Source organism: Gambusia affinis, linkage group LG20 (genome assembly GCF_019740435.1).
Source record: "Gambusia affinis linkage group LG20, SWU_Gaff_1.0, whole genome shotgun sequence".
Lineage (NCBI taxonomy): Eukaryota > Metazoa > Chordata > Actinopteri > Cyprinodontiformes > Poeciliidae > Gambusia > Gambusia affinis.
The window spans coordinates 3,369,484-3,391,695 of record NC_057887.1 but is presented as its reverse complement, the minus strand read 5'-3'; the positions used below and the strand labels follow the sequence as shown (position 1 = coordinate 3,391,695).

Sequence of the window (22,212 nt, the reverse complement as noted above, 5' to 3'; positions counted from 1 at the left end):
CGGCTCCAATAAGGAAATGCAACTTTGGAAATCATTGCTAGAAATTAAATCAGTACATCATTATTTGTCCAAATAATAAAATGACACAAGAAGTTAAATAGTCACGTAAATGGATGTTAAGTAAGAGAAATATCCACAAAAATACCAAGCTTCTACAACAAATGCATTAAATAAAAAGTGGACACAATGATAAATGAAATATATTCGTTGACCTACAGCATTCCTATGGATTTACAAATTTTTTTGTTTGTACTTTTAGAAATCGTATATAATGTGATTTGATTTAAAAAAAAAAAAAAAAAAGCAAAACTAGAAAAAAGATGAAGATGACGAAAGACCTGTGAAAATGAAATTTGACCAAATAAAGTTTTTCCAATAGAAAGCAGCTGAAGGTACAGAAATAATATTTTGTTCAAACAGGGTATGAATAATATTATTATTGATCAAAAACAAGTTTGACATATGGTCGTGTCAGTTACAATCAAATGAGGGTAGGAACTAGGTACATTTACTCACTTACATTTGCTTGAATAACTTTTTTGGGAAAAAATACTTTTAGGAGTAGATTTACTGCACTGTGCCTTTTGCTTTTTATCTTTTACTTTAATGATATTACTTAAGTAATATTATAAGTCTTAGATGAGTAAAATGTTTGGACACTATCCAATACAAATAACTTAAATGAAAAGAGACAAACTCACCAGCTTTGTAGTTCTTATGCGCTGCTATATAACCCTGCTGAGCTGGTAAAACAGCTGCTGAGCCTGTTTTACCATTATTTTACCATTAGTAAAATACAGTATACACTACATATTGTCCTTGGAAGTATGTTACCCAGTTATAATATACTATTAAATATTATATTAAATTGTGAAAAAGTGTTTATTCTGCCTGAATTTGAATTTATTTATTGTAGTTTTTATTTATATTTGTCTTTAAAATGTCAGAATTTGGACACAACTTTATATTTTATGTGTGGTGAAATAATTTTAAAATATTAAATCATATATTATTTTATTTTACCAAATACTTGAGTAATTTCTTGGAAAGCTACTTATTTTTACTTTCACTTGAGTAAAAATATGTTAAGTACTAGTCGTACTTGAGTACTAAATTTGGCTACAATCCTGGTCCTGGAGGGCCGGTGTCCTGCAACTCTTAGATGTCTCCCTGGTCCAACACACCTGAATCCAACAGCTGAATCTCCTCCCAAGTGCAGTCAGGTTCTCCAGAGTCCTGCTAATGACCTCATTATTTGACTCAGATGTGTTGACGTAGAGATAGATCTAAAAGTTGCAGGACACCGGCCCTGGAGGACCAGGATTGCCCACCCCTGCACCACTACAGTTAAGGATTTCGCTTCATGAAGTCTACTACTACTAATTTGTAGTAATTGACTTTCTCCAGTAGTTGGCGGCACATTGAAGCGCCAACTCCTCCCAACCACAAAAGAAGAGAAAAGACTTTACAATCGCGTGACGTCACATTCGACCCTCACATCTTTGTCAGTGAACAAAATGGCAACCTACTGTCTGACTGTGGCCCGGCTCCAGGTAAGACTCTCAAAACTCAGCTTAAATCCCCTCAGCCGACAGCAGAGCGGGGTCAGCTGTTGTCTCCGAGCGGATAAACCTGGTAGGAGGCGTTAGCGAGCCCGCTGGAGGTCAGAGAAGTGTGGCGGGGAGCGAAGAAGCTGGCTCAGGTCATCGTGTCCCGAGGCTCTCTGAACGTTATCTATTTGACGACAGCTGCTTCAAAACTACCCGACTCCGCAAATCACTGTCATTCACTAATGTTATGAGGTGTTATCGTGGACACCCAAAGCTTTCAAACGGCTACGGTTGCTTTGGTTCTAACGCTCGGATTTGGTCGCGACTAGCAAGGTTAACAGCAAGGTTAGACCTCTCAGTGGGTCCTTTAAACACACAAGCTGCGGTTTTCAAAAATTGTTACTCAAATCTCTTTGCTTTACTTGAAGTTAGCGGAACGTCTTCTGTTTATTTTGCCTTTAAAAGGCTCCAGATTTCTGTGCTGCAAGCAGCTGATTTTCTACTGAATATTCTCCTCAGGTGACCAAAAGCCCGTAAATTAAAAAACAAAAAGCCATCATGTAATACCTCTCTAAATTTGACAAACAAATTTAGGGCGTTGGATTTACAGTTGGAGCTCTGCACACGAGTATATTATTACGATCCCACTCGATGTTAAATGAAAACTCCAAAATACAGCATAACTTATGACTAATAAAAAATAATTACTATTGTGTTATGTTATAAACATGCTGTGGGCTACGCAATCATTTGAAATACTGCTGAACTGAAACCTGTTCAGCAGACAGTTGGTAACATGAAAGGTCGTTGCTAAATACCCGAGTTCAAGCTTATTGATGAAAAATTGAGTGGAAGAAAAAAAATTTACGCAAGCGATAAAAAGGATGTTGGAAGATTGTTAGGTAAAGTTAATTTAAGAATTCCTGTTGACCGGCAACGCCACACATCCAGGACATAGACAACGACTGTCACATTTCTTGTGCTGAAGCCACTCCTAACCCAAGTAGGAAGATAACTGGACTGTTGATTTTCACCAAAGTCCTAAAAATCAGGCTGACGGCCTCCATGTCACGCCACATTGATGCAGTAATTGTGCAAAAGGAGCCCAACTGAATACAGAGTATATATATATTGGACATACTTTTCAGTCAGCTGACATTTCTGGATTGAAATCTTTTTATTGCTGGTCTGGTGTCATATCAACACCTTACCTTACATTTATGTCCATGTTTAAAAAGATATATCCATATTTTTTAGTCAATTCTGCACTGTTTTTCTGTATTGGATCAGTAACAGGCGATACTTAATATCAGTATTATCAGCTAAAGTCGAGAGCCATAATAACAAATCGTTTGTTGGTGGCGACCTCAATAGATTTCCAGCTGTGTGTTTGGACTCATCTTTTGATGTTTGCGATGTGTGTGTGTGTGTGTGTGTGTGTGTGTGTGTCTGTGTGTGTGTCTCCAGCTGGTCCTGGGTCATGGTGCACGGCGCCTGCATGTATCAGCCGCTTACAGAGCCAAGGCCAAGGTGGCCATGAGCCGCTTTGAGCCCACTTCCTTCATCAACTATGACAAGCTCCATAGCAACGTTGAAATTGTCCGAAAAAGGTCAGTGCCTATTGCTCTGGGTTTCCTCCAGCTCTGCCTCATCTGTGTTGATGGATATTCTACCAGGATTTTCTCTCCTCAGTCTGGCCGGAATATCCTCAAAGTTCACTCTGTCTGCAGGCTCAACCGTCCTCTCACTCTGTCAGAGAAGATCGTGTACGGCCACCTGGACGACCCCCACCACCAGGAGATCGACCGCGGTCGCACCTACCTGCGGCTGCGTCCCGACCGCGTGGCCATGCAGGATGCCACGGCCCAGATGGCCATGCTGCAGTTCATCAGCAGCGGCCTGCCGAGGGTGGCCGTTCCCTCCACCATCCACTGTGATCACCTGATCGAGGCCCAGATCGGCGGAGTCAAGGATTTGGCCAGGGCAAAGGTGAGGAAGCATCTAGTGGGGGATGTGAAACCGCGACGATCGAAACAGGAAGTTCTGCTTGTTCTGCAGTGGATTACTTGTGTTGGTCTACCACCGCAATATCTTTTGCAAGGCCTTGTAAACTAGGCCAGACTTCAGAAAGGCTTTACAGAGGTAATGCCTCTGTAAAGGGTGAAAAAAAAATTCTTTTTGGGTTGGGAATGCCCACTAATTTTTATCTTTTAATTATGTATTTATATATTGTAATAAATGCATGTTTGGCAAACATTGAAGTTCATATAAGAGTCTTAGACCCATATCAGGGGAGCTGTAATGGTGTTTTAGGATTTTTATTATTGTAAACAGTGTTCAAGTTAGGAATGTAGCATTTATCATATTGTTTTTATCAATTTTTGTGATAAATTTCTTATTGTAATAAGAAGTTTCATTTATAGTTGTCACAATAAATTCCAATTAATGATGTTTTAAAAGGACCCAAATGCTCCGTATTGTTGGGATTATCAGTTAATTTGAAAATATGAATAAATGCAGTTACTACGTGCAGTTTAGTGATGCAAATCATACTTCTTTATGTGACTGGTGTCCTAGAGAAACACATTACAATGTATTTCAAGAGCAGTATTTGTGGTTTGTGATTGCTGGGCCATTTAGTGAGAGCCATCAAGTTACCTAAAAAAAGAAGTAGCAAATAATTTTTGTTCTCACAATAGTTCCACAAAATATTGTGATAAAACTTTTAAGTTCATACCCCCGACATGTAGCTGCTGGCCAAGGGATGCATTGAACCTACCATCATCAGTCTGTACTGTGTTTTTATATAGGACTACATATTAACATACTGTAATTTAAGTTTGCCAAAGAACCTTTTAGTGGACGAGGCACCAAAGTGGTTTCCAGCCAAGGGGCCCACATCTTTGTAAATTCAGCCTGGCTTGTAATTTGTAACCCACAATTGAGTCACAGGTCTGTTTGTTCCTATAGGAAGTGAACCAGGAAGTCTACGACTTCTTGTCCAGCGCTGGAGCAAAATATGGAGTGGGCTTTTGGAAACCTGGCTCTGGAATCATCCATCAGGTACGGTGAGACAGGAACTTTGAGACCAATCTGCTCCAAGTATGGAGGTGGTTTAATCTACTACAGATGTAGCTCTATATTTCCGTAGGGATTGAAACAATTAATTGTGATGAATCGATTATTGAAATATTTGTCAATTAATTTAGTCATCAATTAATCATTAACTTGGCGATACAATCTAAAAAACATTTAGTGAAGAAACAGCACAGTTCTTTACAATTTGCATTTCAGATAAAAAAACATCTTCCATGTAAATTTCTTGCATAGTTTTAGTTTAAAATTTGGTTAAAATTCTGTTGTTAAAATCTTAACATAAAGCACCTTTTATTCTTCAGTTATTAATCGGTTAATCCAAAATATAATCACCAGATCAGCCTGTCACTGTTGATGTTGGGTCCAGCGGCCAGAGCTGAGCCTCAGACAGGTTGATGTTTGAAGGATTGTTTTAGCTGCAGATGCATCCTTTGCTTTAAATGATCCAGTCTTCACTTAAGGAATACTGGAGTATTGCATTTCAGGCAATAAGCTAATTTTCTTATTTAAAAAAATAATAATCTATTTATTTGCATCTCTCAATGTATTTCAAAATTTTTTCATCCAACTAATTGATTAATTGTCAGAATAATTTATAGAATCATCGATTGTTAAAATAAGCATTAGTTGCAGTGTTAATTTCCCCCAACAAGACGATCTGCATCTCCACAGATCATCCTGGAGAACTACGCCTACCCAGGAGTGATGCTTATCGGCACAGATTCCCACACGCCAAACGGCGGCGGGCTTGGCGCCATCTGCATCGGAGTGGGCGGAGCCGACGCTGTAGATGTCATGGCTGGAATCCCCTGGGAGCTCAAATGTCCCAAGGTTGGGCCGATTCCTTTTTTTTCTCTCTCTCTCATTCCTTACAGGTTGCCTTGCAGCAAGAAGGTCCTGGGTTCGATTCCCGGCTCAGGGTCTTTCTGCATGTTCTCCCTGTGCATGGTGGGTTCTCTCCGGGTTCTCCGGCTTCCTCCCACAGTCCAAAAACATGACTGTCAGGTTAATTGGTCTCTCTAAATTCTCCCTAGGTGTGAGTGTGTGTGAATGGTTGTGTGTCCTGTATGTCTCTATGCTGCCCTGCGATGGACTGTCCAGGGTGACCCCGCCTCTCGCCTGTTTATAGCTGGAGATAGACACCAGCAACCCTCCTGACGCTGGGGGCATGAGGGTGTAAAGAAAATGGATGGATGGATTCCTTCCAGGTAGTTGTTGTGATCTCTTCTTATTTGAACGCATTCCCCCGTTTTCACGCTTCCAGGTGATCGGCGTGCGGCTGACCGGCACCCTGTCCGGCTGGACGTCTCCCAAAGACGTCATCCTGAAGGTGGCAGGCATCCTGACGGTGAAGGGAGGCACCGGCGCCATCGTGGAGTACCACGGACCGGGAGTCGACTCCATTTCCTGCACCGGTCAGCACAATGAAGAAATCGTCTAAACCTATGAACATTATGACTCAGAAAGCACAACTGCAGAATCTTCTGCTGGTATTGTTTAGGAATGGCCACCATTTGCAACATGGGAGCAGAAATTGGAGCAACAACCTCTGTGTTTCCATACAACCACCGCATGAGGACCTACCTGGAGAAAACCGGCCGAGGAGGTGGGCTTACAGCTCATGTCTTTATGTAATAAAAGAGAGAGAGAGTCATCTGTCACTGAATCTGCAGAGCGGCGATCAAATGTGTGTGTTTTCGCTCAGAGATCGCTGCTGTGGCTGATCAGTACAAGGACTTGTTGGTACCAGATGAAGGCTGCGAGTACGACCAGATCATCGAGCTCAATTTGGACGAGGTAGGTCTTAACTCCTTACTGTCTGAATTTATTTATTGACCGTATATATGTGGAAAAAATAAATAGTTTTTGCTGCCAACCTGATTCTTAAATTTATAAATTGAACTCTAATAAACGTTTAGCACTGGAACTGGAAGACATTTTAAGTATCTAAAATAAAAGAAACAACAAGTAAAAGGAATTTTAAAGTTTCTGTGAGCAAAATTGTCCTTCGAAAAAAGTCTTTTATTATCCAGTTTTTGGTAGAAAGAGGAAAAAAATTAATCAGGCAAATGGAAACTATTGAGTTCTGTTTAATTTTTAAAAATCCAATTAATTAATTAAGTCATTGCTTATTGCGACAGGAATATATCAGATATTTAGCTAAATAATGGAGGGAGAAGAAATCCACATTAAACACAAAGTTCTGGTTTTAAACTTCACCAATTTTCCACTTTGAAAACAAACAGTTCTGCTGCATAATAAAACATAGTTATATACTAAAGGTCTGGCATCTCATGTGTTCAGTTTAATAATAAAATGACGTTTTCTCACCTGCAGTCCTTTTGCTGTTCCACCTGATAGAATGTCCTGACAATTCGTCACACATTAGGTGTTTTTCTTCCTAACTTGTGTGTTTTCTTGCTGTTTCATTCCAGCTCAAGCCTCACATCAACGGACCGTTCACCCCTGACCTGGCGCACACCGTCTCCGAGGTCGGCGCCGTGGCCAAGAAGAACGGCTGGCCACTGGAGGTCAAAGTCGGTGAGGACAGACGGAGACGTGGTGCTCTTCATGTATCCAGGCTTGACTTTTGTTGAGGATTTCTTCCCTGCTTTGCTTTAAAGGTCTGATCGGCAGCTGCACCAACTCCAGCTACGAGGACATGGGCCGGGCCGCCTCCCTGGCCAAACAGGCCCTGGACAAAGGCCTGAAGTGCAAAGCTCAGTTCACCATCACCCCTGGCTCCGAGCAGATCCGGGCCACCATTGAAAGAGATGGATATGTAAATGCTGCCTCAAACAGACTGCACATAACTTCTCGTTCTGAAGTGGTAAAATGATCAGTATTCTTTGTTGGGTTTTTTTATCTTTTAGTCAAAGATCCTCAGCGATGTTGGAGGTGTGGTTCTTGCCAATGCATGTGGACCCTGCATTGGACAGTGGGACAGGTAATTAGTTTTAAGTTGACATCAGGTGATGGGTTTTTTTCATTCTTATGAAAAAAAAAAAGATTTTTAACACTGAATATTGAAAAAGAAAAAGCTGTTGGGTCTTTTAGACGTGTACCGTCCAATTCTGTGCTACTTTGGGTTGGTCTATCACAGGGGACTGCAGCCTGCGGCTCCAGAGCCACATACAGCTCTTTGGGCCCTCTGATGTGGCCCTTCACAAGTTTGGCCCAATCTGCTGAAGAATTTATCAATATTTTAAAATGTAAAGGTAATTATGCTAAGAATGATAGCTTTAGAAGTTTTTCATAGGTGTTTTTATATAATTAATGGCAGAGCATCTTGCCAAAGAATAATGTTAATAGTGTTAGGAATATTCTTTTTTTTTTTTACTAAAGGGGCATATTTAGGTCAAACTGACTTTTTATTAGCTTATTACCATGATCTAATACAACTGAATGTTACCTAGTTACCTTCAGCCACATTTAAAATGATAATATGTGGCTGAGCATACATAACACTGCCCTGTTAAGTGAAGTTTTTATTAGTAAGTCTGTGTTTTTGTACCAAGGTCCTAGAGGTCACAAAAATTGAACATCTCATTGAAGGAAATGTGTTTAAACCCCAAAACAAAATTAATGACACCTGAAAGGAAACAAAAAATCTGAACAAATTTTCCATAGTGGGTATTATTAAAAACAAGCTATTTGTCTCAGTGAGTCATGTTGCTAAACAAATGCTGTTCAGCTGGACTGAAGGCAAACATGGCTATTAAAATTGTTGAGGTTGCTGACCCCTAGTCTATTACATACAATCATCGTAAGGATCTGGTCCTGTTGTCACTTCCTGTTGTAATAAATCAGCTTGGTCAAAGTTTGTATTGATATTCTGTATATCTGTTTATGTGCAGGCGGGATGTGAAGAAGGGAGAGAAGAACACCATCGTTACGTCCTTCAACAGGAACTTCACCGCCAGGAACGACGCCAACCCTGCAACTCATGCGTTTGTCACCTCTCCTGAGGTAAACCCAGACCGGTCCACACCTCCCAGCACACGCAGGTTCCCATTCCGTACCTACCGTCCTTCCTCCTGCCTGCCTCCCTCAGATCGTCACTGCCCTCGCCATCGCTGGGACGCTGGACTTCAACCCAGAGACAGATTTCCTCACGACCCCCACGGGAGAGAAGTTCAAGCTGGTGCCCCCCACCGGAGACGAATTACCGGCCAGGGACTTCGACCCAGGGCAGGACACCTACCAGCACCCTCCCAGCGACGGCACCAGCCTCACGGTGGACGTCAGTCCTCAGAGCAACCGGCTGCAGCTGCTGGAGCCTTTTGACAAGTGGAGCGGAAATGATCTGGAAAACATGGTGGTGCTCATCAAGGTGGGCGCACGCCAGTTTAGATGGGAACCCTCTCACGGCTGCTGGCATCGGAGGGTAACTCTCACCCATCTCTCTGTAGGTAAAGGGGAAATGCACCACAGACCACATCAGCGCCGCAGGCCCTTGGCTGAAGTTCCGCGGCCACCTGGATAACATCTCTAACAACATGCTGATCGGTGCCGTCAACAGCGAGAACGACGCCGTCAACAAGATCAAGAACCACCTGACGGGAGAGTACGGAGGAGTCCCTGATGTGGCACGACACTACAAGGTGAGAGTTCAAGATGTGACTGTTCAATAGGTTTGCACCGATTAATCAGCCACATCCATTTCCTTAATTTTTGATGATTTGTGATTAACCGATAATTACTTGCATGTGAACCTGATCTTATCTACTTCTGCAAAAGTCTGAAAAAAAATCCACTGCCTCCTGTTACTTTGGCATAAGAAAGGGCAGACTGGTAGACCCCCACCAGTTTACAGCAAATTACCTGACTTTTTCCAGCTTAAGGTTTTTGACATGGGAGGCAACATCACTCCCCCACCATTCATATCATATAGAACCTCCTATGGCAAAGATTTCGAGCTAGAACACGTAGGCGTGCACACATAGCGACACAAGAAAAGTTGAAAAATGTTCAACTTTTGTTTCCTTTGCCATTGCTAACACTGTTATTGCCAACACTGCAATCACTATTGCTGTTATCGCTGTCGCGTCCGATGTGTTGGGTTCACCTTGAGTCATTCGTCACTCCACGTGTCAAGCCCATTAGCAAATTTGTAGCTAAATTTAGCAACTTTTTAAACAAAAAAAATTGCAAATTCCTGGTTTCAAAAGCATTTTCTTTCATAACAAGCTGTAAAATCTTGAATTGAAAGTCAGTGAAACTCTGTTTTCTATTACTTCTCCTCTGCAGGCCAACGGCGTGTCGTGGGTCGTGGTTGGAGACGATAACTACGGCGAGGGCTCCAGCAGAGAACATGCAGCTCTGGAGCCCCGGCATCTGGGTGGAAGAGCCATTATTGTCAAGAGCTTTGCCAGAATCCACGGTGAGCCACAGAGTTCATGCTGCAAATAGCTATATGAACATGAAGCCAGCTGGGTCAGGTTGATTTAAATAGTCCAATTTTTTAACAAGTGTCCTTTAACAAGACAAAAGAGTTTAGTTTCTATCAAATATAGAATCCTACATAAAATATAGTCATATATAATGTAACACAAATACAGCTGGACGATGTATTTGCCAATTGGTAAAATGTTGCCTTTATAAAAATCAGTCGACTCCATCAAGTCACAGCTTTCTGTTCTTGTTAGCAAGCATGTAGCGACAGTTGAATAGAACCACTTCACCTTCAGAAGAACTGTGCTTCAAATATCTTCATTTCATTATAAAAAGTAGGTTTGCCTTTAATATGTAAATCAAATTTTGTCTACTATTTATTCTTGTGTATTCCATGTTTATATTGGGTTGTTTTATTTCGCTGGACTTTTCTAGGCAAGTTTGAAATCGCACTCAGACACCTTCATTGTGTTCTGTGACAAGAGACTGTTAAGGCTACCGTAAACTCAGTGCTAACTAGCTAGATAAATGTTTGCAACTATTATGGTAGGTAAGTGCAAATTTCTCCCCAGTTGGCTGGACAAAGTTCATACATTTCTGTGGAGATGCAGGTCTTAAATTCCATTCATAGTGGTCTGAAATGTGAGTTGGTGAAACCTGCAAAAAAAAACTGTGATAACGGTGCCCCAAAGAAGCACTGAACCACGGCTACTTACCATGGACAAGTAAAAAAATAAAAATAGGGGCAATATCTCTATCAATGTTTCCTTCCAAGACAGAGAGAGCCAAGCACTAAAGCAAATGGTGAAAGAGGACAGGAAGTTGGTGGCAGCAATAATTACAAATGACATAAATGGAGAATAGCAGCAATGAATAAAGTGAAAAACATTAAAATTGTGTCACTTAGTTTGATTGATTTTGATCTGAACTGAACAATTTATCCTCCATGTCTCAGAAACAAACCTGAAGAAGCAGGGCCTGCTTCCCCTCACCTTTAGCAACCAATCCGACTACGACAAAATCCGCCCCGACGACAAGCTCTCCATCAAGGGACTGAAATCTTTTGCACCAGGAAAAGTAAGAGCTAACCTCTGATATACTTTAGCTGTTCAGAAATAGGTTTTAAAGAAATATCTCCTCTGAGGGTCTTTTGTCTTGTCTCATTATTCTCAGCCCCTGACAGCGGTTGTGACGCACAGCGACGGTAGCCAGGAGACACTAGAGCTCAACCACAGCTTCAACGAGACCCAGATCCAGTGGTTCCAGGCGGGCTCAGCTCTGAACAGGATGAAGGAGCTGCAGCACTGAGCCGTGGAGGGAGGGAAACAGGGTGGTACAGCTCGGGAGGAAACAGAATGTCATAACTGTTTCATCATCAGGATTAGCTTGCAGCTTTCACTGAAGTACAATTACCTGTCAGGCTAATGATTTTGATGGAACAGTTGAACTTGGTCCTGTAATTATTATCTTTTAATCCTCATTCATCAACATTAAGCATATTTTTGAAATGATGTGGGGCTGCTGTGTGTTCATCGAGCAGAGAGTGTCGGTTGTAGACCCACACACACTCTTGACACGATAAGCTGTGACCTGACCCGGGACATAGTAAACGCTGACCCCTGGTCGCTATTGCAGTTGTGTAAACAAGTTTGCACAATGTTGAGCAGCTGCTCAGTCAGCTGAACACAGTCATTCTGCTTCTTTTGGGCTCATCTTTACAACGGTTTCTTCTATTTCTGGACTCAGTTAGCAAACCTACATACCCACAGCAGAACATTAAAGGAAAAAATAAACTTTCTCGTCTGAGACAAGATACTTTCTCGTGCGCAACTGATGCCATCTCCTGCGCTCAAGACACTGTCAAGTATTCACCGCATACCATCTCGTGCACACCAAATATTACCTGCTTCTCACGAGGTAGTATGTGATGCGCGCGACACCATGTCACGTGCGCCACATATTATCTGGTATAATAATGAGATAATGAGACATTAAGTGGTGCGCATGAGATGGTATCCGGTGCGGTCGAGAAAGTTTAGTTTTTCTTTTGTCCTTCAATGTCCCGGTTCGGGTTCGGTACAAACCTGTGTTGCATCACACGGACCTAAAATAAACTCTCACATTTAATGCTCGTTTTTTCTGCCCTCTGGTGTCCTAAAGGCGGTACTGCAGAGCATCGTAGCTGCAGCAGGCAGACCTGTTATATGTATATGAAAGGAACATAAAGATGACTCGTGAGACGTACTGAACGTCAGATTGCTGTATATCTAACAGAGTTAGACCAGTAGGGGTCGTTTTTATATTTATGTGCTAGAGTTGGTCTTCAACATAGCACAGCAGCGCTTCATTTGCTTTAATAAGCTGTGAAACTGTCGTAACTCTTCCCCGATGCTTCAACTGCTCCCATGATCACTTCTAATGAGGTCAAGCGCATGATGTTTTCTCTTCTGCTGTTATGTATTCATAATAATTTTCCTGCAGCAGCTCCAGGCCGTCGTCATTTCACGCACAGGGAAACCATGCAGCTTGTATTTTTCAGTGGTCTCTTTATGTGCAGATTTCATATATATTCTTTTTTTTTTTTTTTTAGCCCTGCTGAAATAATTTAACATATTATTTTGAGCAATGAGAATTTTAAGAAACTCATAAAACTGTTCTTGTTCTGAGCTTTTGTCTATATATAAGGATAATTCCCAGCAAAATGTACATTTGGGGAATGTTGGGGGTCAAAATAAAAAAAAATAAAAAATCTACATTTTGGATTTATTCTGCCATTCAGACGAAGGCTCTTCCTTGTAATCACTCCATGTAAAGTGCCCGACTCTGTGTGCAGTTCAGTGTTTGTTTTGCTCCCAGATGATCTTTTTTTCTGTATTACAGAAATGTCAGCAGATTGTAAAATAAAAATTCACTGATATCATTTCTTCAGCTGGTATTGTGGCTGTTTGTTAAAAATCTATATAATCTGAAAAAATGTAAGAAGTTGTTTTTTTTTTTTCTCCAGCAAAGCAAAGTACAGAAAGTACATTGCTTTGCTGACTTTTTTTTTCATACATGGCAAATTCAAAAGTATACACAGCATGCAGTCACAGTCTCAAGAACGTCTCCATATTGAAATTGTAGAAATGTATCAAGAGGAAGTTCTAACCAAGAACCACTAAATTCAAATGATTCTCCACGATTATCTTGCTAATCTGGATCAGGATCATAAATCAATATATGTATAATTTCTTTGAGCAATTTGGACTCTGGTCAATTCTGGTCTCTGCATCTAAATAGTGATTCTCTTTTAATTTTCAGATGATGAACTAAAAAAAAGGCCAAAACTACTGTTGGCGTCGTGTAATGTGGCCTGCTTTCTTTAGAAGTGCTTACATAGAACTTCAAGATAAACACTGTGTGCTTATATATCTGGATACTTTCATATTACAACAGTGTGAAATGTTAAATATTACTTAACTTCAAAAAGTACTCATCGAATGCACCTGCAGCTATTTAATATCATTTTAACAGTTTGTTATCTTATCAATACATTTTGCCACAACCGGCTCTTTGATGACATTTATGACCTTGATGGCTGAGATGAAAATGAGATTGACACCTCTGTAAATAAAAAATTGGAAAGAAGTGATTCAAAACTCGAACATTTTTGACTTAAAAAAAAAAAATTTCATTGTCATTTATTTATTTGTTTCAAACGGGTTATTAAAAACAAGAAAAGAAGCAACCAGTAGGAAAAGAGTAAAAACGTGCATACACGTAATCAATGCACGTTTGAACCTTTTCTTTTCAAACGTAAATCCGCAAGGTTTTTTTTCTCGAATGTATTTTAGATTTTAATTTTTGAGGTTTTTCCTAGCAAATTTAGGTATTTTTAAGCTCAGAAATGTCTGTTTTTTGTTTTGATTTTTTTTAGAAAATTTCTGAGACTAATCTCAAAATATCGGAGGTCTTTGGCGGAAAAGTACTCCTTTTTTCCTTTTTTGGCCATAATACCTACGCCGTCGTACCAGACAGCTGTGATTCTTTTTTTTTTTTTTTTTTTTTTAAGTAAAATATGAAGACGCATATGATCGCATGAAGCAGTCATGTTGTAAACAGTGTTGTCCTTTAAGCTCCACTGATTGTTTCCATCCATTCTGACAACAAAGAATTGACTGTGGTATAGTGAAGCCGGCTGTTGTTTGGAGCTCCCCCTCCCCACGCCCCGTCTCTGCTGCCTCCTCTTTCATTCGCTGCCTCTCTCTCTCTCTCTCTGTGTGTGTGTGTGTGTGTGTGTGTGTGTGTGTGGGTGTGTGTGCGTGTGTGTGTGTGTGTGTGTCGGAACCATCCATACCAAAATCCCCGCACTCATTCAGCTCATGTTCCCGCACCTTTTCGCCGGATCTAGTTACACAACTGCCTTATTTAAGAAGAAGAAACCTTTTGACGTCCGCGCGACGTTTTTAACGGTGAGTAATCGTTCATCTGTCTTTTTTTTCCTCTTGTTTTGTTTGTTTTTTATCCTTTCAACCGGTCACTTGTCTGAACATGATGGCACCCGGTTAAAATTCCGACATGACAATACAAATAGTGATATTTGTTCCTAGGCGGCACGTGAGAGTACGTCCTTCTACGGCAGAAATGAGGTTTTGTCCACAGGCATCCTCTTCCCTTCTTGTCTCCCGCTTCCACAGTGAGAATGTTCTGGAAACAGTCCGCCTGAAGGGCTCGTGTTGCCTATTAAATCATTTAGTCCCTGCTAATCTCAGTCTCCGTTAGATTGGACCACAAAACGGCCCGCTTGTCCCTTAAACGGCCAATTTAAAGTTTAAAGACAGTGTGTGTGTGTGGGTGTGTGTGTGTGTGTGTGTGTGTATGTTTAGAGGAGTTGACGTGTCCCTCATACTGATGCAGATGGCCACTGTGTCCTGGTTTCACTTGGCTGGTGCGTTTGGCCCTCTTTACCCTCCTTCAGTACTAAATTCTACAAATGAAACCCCTTTTAATGACATATTTTAGTGAGTCATGTGAAACATTCACTGCAGACTCGTTAAAGTCCAACTCCTGGCCTGCTGGCAGTCTTGTAAGTGGGCTAACTCAGCCAGTCAAGTTTTTGAATTATTTATTGTCCGATTTCCTCCAGCAGTCCTCAGATCCGTCCTTTCCTCTGTGACTCCAATACGTGCTCTCTATCACTGCATCTGCACCACCTACAGACGTCAGCCATCTTTAATTTACATGGACTGGAGCAGAAAGCCCCCCAAAACAAAACAGAGAAATATTCTTTACTGTCTCTCAGTGCGGAAAATCCAGGTGCCTAGGCAGCAAAGTGAAAGACGAATAGAAGCATACAAATTGACACAAAGGTTAAAACATATATATTAAAAACAGAACAATAAGAACAAAAGTGAATGAACTCACATTCTAAACCAATCAGAGCAGATTGAGCTTTAAATGGGCTCTGACAGTTTTTCGTAGAAAACAACTGGAATTGCTGAAATCAACACTAAAACCATTTTTTAAAAACATTTCAAGTTAAAGCTCACAAAGCCATTACCTAAAATGGTTTATAATTTTTTTTTCATGGCTGTAGGATTGTTGATATTTATTTCTTGGCATTTTGATTCTAATGCACAGACGCACACATAAGTGACTGAACATGGGCGCAAGACGAGCAGAAAGAAATCTAATCCATCCCTAACGCCAACTTGACAAAGTCTCTCCTAAATACTATTATTATAAAATAAATATTAATATTAAAGAGTTTGGATGCCACCTTACTTGGCTGGCCGTTAAGAGGTTGATCGGCTAAAGTCTTTCCTCTGCCTACATCCCCCACAATGCTGTGCAGTTCTGAATCAGAGTTCAGTGAAATTGATGAATACATTATTATTGATCACCTGTATTTTGTTGCTGACATGTTTTGGAATAGCTACTTTTTTCTCGCTATATTGACCAAAACTTTGTGGCAACAAAAGAAGTTTGACTTTAGTTTCAAACATAAGATATAGATAATGAGCACAAATGTCAAGTTTAGGGAAAACAAAATAAAGGACAAAATGAACCGTTTGTACATGCATGTGTATGTTCAGCTAATTAGTTTTTATCTGTTTAAAAAAGAACAAAGGCAGGTTGTGGTAATGCAAATATGCTTAGATAGTTTTATACTTCGGATGACTTTTTTTCCCCTTAAAGATGAAATAAAAATGATCACTTTAAAACTGTTTTTCTTCCTCTGATATATTAGGACCACTGCAGACAGAAGAAAGAAGTACATTTCTGCTTGAGACATTTGATCTAAAAAGTTTACATTGTCAAAAATGTTCTTGAAAAGCTTAGGAAATTTTAGATAAACCTCAATATTTTTCTAGGAAAAGTTAAATTTCTGAGTTTCAAAAGTCCACTTTTTTTGTTTTACTTTTTCAAAATTTCCTAAGTTTCAAAAAAATTTTTAAAAATTTGAAGTTTGGAGCTCAGTAATTTCCAAGTTTTTTTTTTTTTTTTTTTTTTTTCTAGAAAATGTATGAGATTAATCTCCAAACTTCAGAGTTTTTACTCCTATAATGACCCTCCCAATAAGCTGTTATAGATACCAAATTGGGTTTGATGAGCCACAAATATTTAAATATAAAAAGGGAAAACGAGGACGAAGAAATCTGCAAAACCTTTTCTCAAACACATGTCTTTCATGAAACACAACATCAGTTATTTTGCTCAGATATCTGATAATCTACCTCAGATTTGAAGCTGAAACACTTCATTTCTAATCTAAGGAATGTGTGAGTAAGACTTCAGGTCTCCTGCCTGGACATTGTAGTCCACCTCAGTAATGGCCCCAATCCAGCCACACTGAACTATATATAGACTGATGGGAAGAGGCACAAAGTGTGCTGCTTGGAGCCTTTGGGAATCACTCACACACACACACACACGCACACACACACACACACACACACACACACACACACACACACACACACACACACACTTACCTCATGAGTCTTTCTCAGGCTTTCAGCCTGCCTGTATATGGCCGCTGATGAAGCTGGTGACTCTTCCACCCGCAGCTGTGTTTTCATTACAAACAAGGTTTCGGTGTGAGCGCTGAACCTTTGTTCGACGATGCCCTGCAGTTATCAGTGTGTCCACAGATTGCCATAATAATGAGCCGACTAACGATACAGATCAATTCTCCCTGTTGTGACGGGATAATTTGGTTTGTGTCAAGTGGGTGACAGAGCTCATTTGTGCTCAGGAACGGCTGTTATGAAACGACCCAATGAGCAGCTAGTGTTGTGGAAGTAATACGTTTTATCTAATAATGTCTGATCAGAGGATCCTGAAGGGGATTGTTTTCACGTTGTATTTCATATCATACTGAGGTATTTTAGCTGCCACAAGCTATGACAGACTTTGCTTTATTCCAAAAGATCAATAATATCGATACCACGTCGGTATCGGATTGACACTAGTGTGGTAAGATCAATACTTTTTGTTTCTCTCAACTCTACATCAAAGATGACTTTGGTTGGATTTGCTCTCTAATGTATTTTTTTGCGGGAAAAAAATGCACACAAACTTTTTTCTATTGTTACTGTTTGTCACGTTAATGTGGCATTAAGTAATTGAAAGGAAAAACTACAACATGTCAGAAGTTTGGTGATATGTCAAAGTTTGACTAGAAAAATGTATCAGTATCAGTATTGGCCTTGTATTTACTTGTTATGGGATCGATGCCAAAATGTGCAGTCACACCTCTACTGGAAGCACAACTTTAAAACACTTTAGTGTTTTAGTGGTGATTTGAGGGGAATATTCATGATGACATAATGGGGAAAATAAAAACTGAAAAAGACAAAAAATCCCCAAAAAACTCAGGATGATCTTTTTTGAATTTGTTTTGCTGGAAGTTGTTCTACTTTTACTTGATTCATGACAGTTCCTAATGATAAAACATTTTTATGTGCTGTTATCCACACTGATTCATGCCAAGTGATGATGACTCATTTCATGACAGCAGCAGTGTGGGCTGGGAACTTCAGACATGATACTAGAGTGTTTAAGAGAGTGAGCAAAGCTCAAAGTCCTTATAACTGATTTTATTTCCACTCACCAATGTGGATTGATAACTCAGAGCTCAATCAGAATATGAAGCAAAAGAAAAAAAAAAACTTATTTCATGCCTTTCTTCCTGTCCAGGTACTAATTGATCAACAAATACATTGTACATACCTTGTTCTACTCTTCGTTCAGACTGTCTGGACCCGCTGCTATTGAAAAATGATTGCTTTCTGTAGGCTTCCTTGAGGTTCTAAATGTCACCCAATTGCTAAGGTTTGCCCTTGACGTACGTGTGTACCGTTCCAGTTCAACGCTACGAAGCTTATTGGAAATGACCTGCGCTGTCATCAACCATCCTCCTCCGTAAAGGGAGAAGAACCGCTCCAAACAAGATGGCTCTAAATGTTAATTCAATATTTGTCCAACGTGGACAGAACGCCTTCATTCACTTCCTTCGGTGCCATTTATAAAACTACAGGCAGACTACAATTCTAAAACAGCTCAGAAAAATCAACGTCATCCTTCAAAACCCTTTAGGTCCTCCAGACAGAACAAATGTACATGAGGGGCCGCAACAGGGTTTCTTGTTAATATTGGTTTGTGATGTCACTGGTTTTGTCATCACCAAACCTTCAGTGGAGGCAGCATGATGTTGTGGGTTGGCATCTCAATGTAAAGTGACCGAACTCTCCACAGAGTAGGGTTTGTCAGACCATCTCCAGAATTTGGAGCAGAGTGGAAGGAATGTCCTGCATTCCTGACCTCGGTCACATTGAACCCTGTGGCATGCTTTCACACTGCCTGACTTTTTAACAAATGTTCCACCCTTTATTTTTTCCTTCTCTGCTCCAGGGTGTCGTAGCTTCATCAGTCCACCTTGAAGAGCTCCTTTCTGGGCTTCCTCTCCCCGTCAGAAACCCTCGTGCCATGCGGGAGGTGTAACCCTCCACCCTTTTCTTCTTTGTGTGCCACGGAAACCCTAAGCCAAGCCAAGATGTCGGGCACCGACCCGTCATTGCCGACAGACCCCCAGCTGCCTTTGACGTCCCCCCGCACTCCCCTGCAGCTTTCTTTTCCTTTCCTCAGGGAAGGCAGCCGTGTTTGGGAGAGGGAGAGGAAACCACCTCAGCCTGGAGAGCTACCCAGCCCACTGCCAACAAAACGCACACGCACATACTCAGCGTGAGTAAAAACACATTACACAAGTTTGTCTTTTGTGTTTTTCCTCTTGATTGTTTTAAGAAAGAGCTTCAAACGACCATCGTATTAAGTCAGCCCGTCCATCTCTACGTCTTTCTCTCTCTGCAGGACAGTACGAGCCAGATCAGGTCCTGTATTTAAGGGCGTGTGTAAAAACTTTTCCAGATCTCAGGGTCATGGATTCATCCGTCCTACTCATGGAGGAGAGGACATCTTCGTTCACATTTCTGAGTGAGTGTTCCTCACCAAGCACACCATCCTTCATTTTAAGCAATCTCTGCTGACTCCTCTAGAGCTGGTGACCGTCGTTTTGGGGCAAACTATGTCGTGTCCTCGTTTCTCAACATTAGATTCTCATTTTCCGTGAGGTAACATTCCAGTTGCTTCATAATCCTGGAGCAAGAAAATAAAAAATTCAGAGAGTGAATCTATCTTTGTCACTTATTTACTTTCATGGATTTCAATGGACTTTGGGGAAATATTGTGCTCTGTCCTTTTTCTGCTCTTCCAATACCTGCATTTCCATTACCATTGTGGTCAAAACTAGGGCTGTTGTAAAAAAATATTTTAGTAATCGAGTACTCCTATAGAATAGTTTTACGATTAATCGAGTAATCAGATCTCTCTCTCTCCACTCTCTTTCACTCTCTCTCGTCCACCCGCAGCGCTCCTCCTACCGTTCGCTCCAAATCACTGAGGACTCGGTTCTGAGAGCTGAAAAACTGTCCTACTCCAAGCATCGCCCCACACAATTTAAGAATGCTTATTTCACCCCAAAACCTCTGAAAAGGCCAGACAATTCAGCATCATGGTGCTAGCACTTAGCAACAACTCAAAGGTGGAAGTGACAGCGCTGCCCACCAGATATAATGACCCGGCGGGAACACGGCACGCTAAATAATAAAACATAACTTAACGAAGCTTCGAGGCAGATACATTTTCCTTGAGGAATTTTAATAATCGAGGTGCTGGAATCACTCGAGGAATCGTTTCAGCTCTACTCAAAACTTTTCCAGTATTCAGCTAACTTTGAAAAAACACAATTTTGCGGTTGTGGTGATTCCATTAACTAAGAAAAGAAATAAAAATCACATGTCAATAAGTTTATTCACGCAATGAATCATTAAACTTGCCAGACCATCATCCTCCGACTTCTTCCCCTTGTTTCTCTGTGTTGCCCTGGGTGACCCCGCCTCTCGCCCGAAACGGTAGCTGGAGATAGACACCAGCACCTCCCGACCCCACAGGGGACAAGGGTGTTAGAAAATGGATTGATGGATGTTGGTTCCTAGAGAGGTGTAACAAATTTTCTGACTTATAAAAAAACAGGAAAGAATTGGTTGTAATTTTATAGTCTTTATCTGTGAAATTGTTCAACATTTGCAGGACTTGATAGAGGAAACTACCTGTTTCCTTTAATTGACAAATACATTCAAAGTATTGTAAATGTTTTTGCTTTTAAAATGAACAGATCTAATCAACATGGTGGGAAATGATAGTAAGCAACATTACATATGATTTAAGAGTTCAGGTCTCTCAAAGTGAGCTTGGGAATGTACTCTCATTTGAAACAGCACAGCTTCAGATCCATTCTCAGGTGAAAATGTCTATTCAAGTTGTGCCTTTGACTTTTCTGCAGGTCTTATTTTATCGTAATTTCTCTTCTCTGGACAGCATTGACGGGGAGTACGTGCCTATGGAAGGAGACGAGGTCACATACAAGGTGTGTCCGATCCCGCCCAAGAACCAGAAAGTCCAGGCTGTGGAAGTGGTCATCACCCACCTGAACCCGGGCACCAAGCACGAGACCTGGTCGGGTCAGATTATCAGCTCCTAGACGAGCGCTTCGGGCGTCACGGCGAGAACGTAATGGAGGATTAGGGTTTTTTAATTTTAGGTTTTATGTTTTTGTGGTGTGGCAGATAGGATCAGGCACGGGGCAATCTGAGCTTTCTGAGAGGTACAAGCGGAGCCACGGATGTTTTGGTATGGAGGGCGAAGTGCGCCGTTAGGCTTGAAATTAAGCATTGAATGTATCTGAATGTTTTTCTAGTGAAGGTTTATGGGGTCGTCTTTAGGATTGAAGTCTTTTACGTCAGAGCCTCGAGCTCGGAAAGTAACACCGCAAACGTTGCTCATTTCACCTTGATAGGATGTGTGTTAGTTGGTTTTGAGGATGTGGCGTCTCGGTTTATTTGGGACGTGTGAAAGAGGCCAAAATGAGCTCAGATCAAACGGGAAACGGTTTTGGCTCATTGACTGCCAGTGGGAACCATGTGACTTATAAATTCAAGGGACCAGCTTGATAGAGCTATTTTCTTTTACTTCCATGCTGGAAACTGGCGCACACTGTGCTGCCAAATCTAAAATAAATAAATAAATTAAACACACACAGTATATTTACCCTTCTGTTTTTTTCTGTTTACAGACTGCATGTTTTAGGGAGAAAAAACTAGTTATTTTCACGGATGCTCACAAGAATATATTCATAAGTCAAAACCTGTTTAAGGTTGTTCTTTATGCTGGTAAACCACCAACTGAGTGTACTCACACAAGCAGTTTGGTTTCACAGACATCCTGTTTGTTCTAAAGACGTTTTGGCCTCACCAGTTGTGTCGAGCTTGACAGTTTAGGAAAAGTTCTTTCAGTATTGTAGCACTTTCTGTTAGTAGATAAGGGTGGAAGTCCAGTTTTATTGTAGCCAGCTCCTATGACGGTCATACGTTTTCTGTGGTGGAGATGGTATAATGTTGTTAGTCTGCCACTGGAAAACAAGGCCAGAGGGTTTAGGTGGCGATGGTAACAGGTTCTGGGTAAGAGTAGGAGATGAATTGAAGGACTGAGCAGTGATGCAGCTACTTAGGGAATGTGAGGAAGGAATATAAAGATTCAAGTCAGCACATTGCAAACCATTGTTCACAACCTGAAA

The 22,212-nt window shown here is 40.9% G+C and overlaps 2 protein-coding genes across 2 annotated transcripts in view; both read left to right on the top strand.

Annotated features, from left to right (window-relative positions):
- Window positions 1–1,440: 1,440 nt before the first annotated feature.
- aco2 (aconitase 2, mitochondrial) lies at window positions 1,441–12,963 on the top strand. The gene is made up of 17 exons (XM_044102537.1): window positions 1,441–1,553; window positions 3,018–3,160; window positions 3,281–3,539; window positions 4,521–4,613; window positions 5,319–5,477; window positions 5,911–6,061; window positions 6,148–6,252; window positions 6,352–6,443; window positions 7,082–7,187; window positions 7,271–7,428; window positions 7,520–7,593; window positions 8,504–8,615; window positions 8,701–8,979; window positions 9,059–9,250; window positions 9,897–10,029; window positions 10,996–11,117; window positions 11,214–12,963. The coding sequence occupies exons 1-17, from the start codon at window positions 1,518–1,520 to the stop codon at window positions 11,346–11,348; spliced, it is 2,349 nt and encodes a 782-aa protein (XP_043958472.1). The 5' UTR covers window positions 1,441–1,517; the 3' UTR covers window positions 11,349–12,963.
- A 1,333-nt stretch (window positions 12,964–14,296) lies between these two features.
- csdc2a (cold shock domain containing C2, RNA binding a) overlaps window positions 14,297–22,212 on the top strand; it is a 9,898-nt gene continuing 1,982 nt past the window's right edge. The window contains exons 1-4 of the mRNA XM_044102540.1: window positions 14,297–14,491; window positions 18,936–19,265; window positions 19,392–19,514; window positions 20,958–22,212. The exon at window positions 20,958–22,212 is cut by the window's right edge and continues 1,982 nt beyond it. Of these exons, the coding sequence (XP_043958475.1) occupies window positions 19,078–19,265; window positions 19,392–19,514; window positions 20,958–21,120 (474 nt within the window). The 5' untranslated portion in view covers window positions 14,297–14,491; window positions 18,936–19,077 and the 3' untranslated portion in view covers window positions 21,121–22,212. The remainder of the gene's footprint in view (window positions 14,492–18,935; window positions 19,266–19,391; window positions 19,515–20,957) is intronic.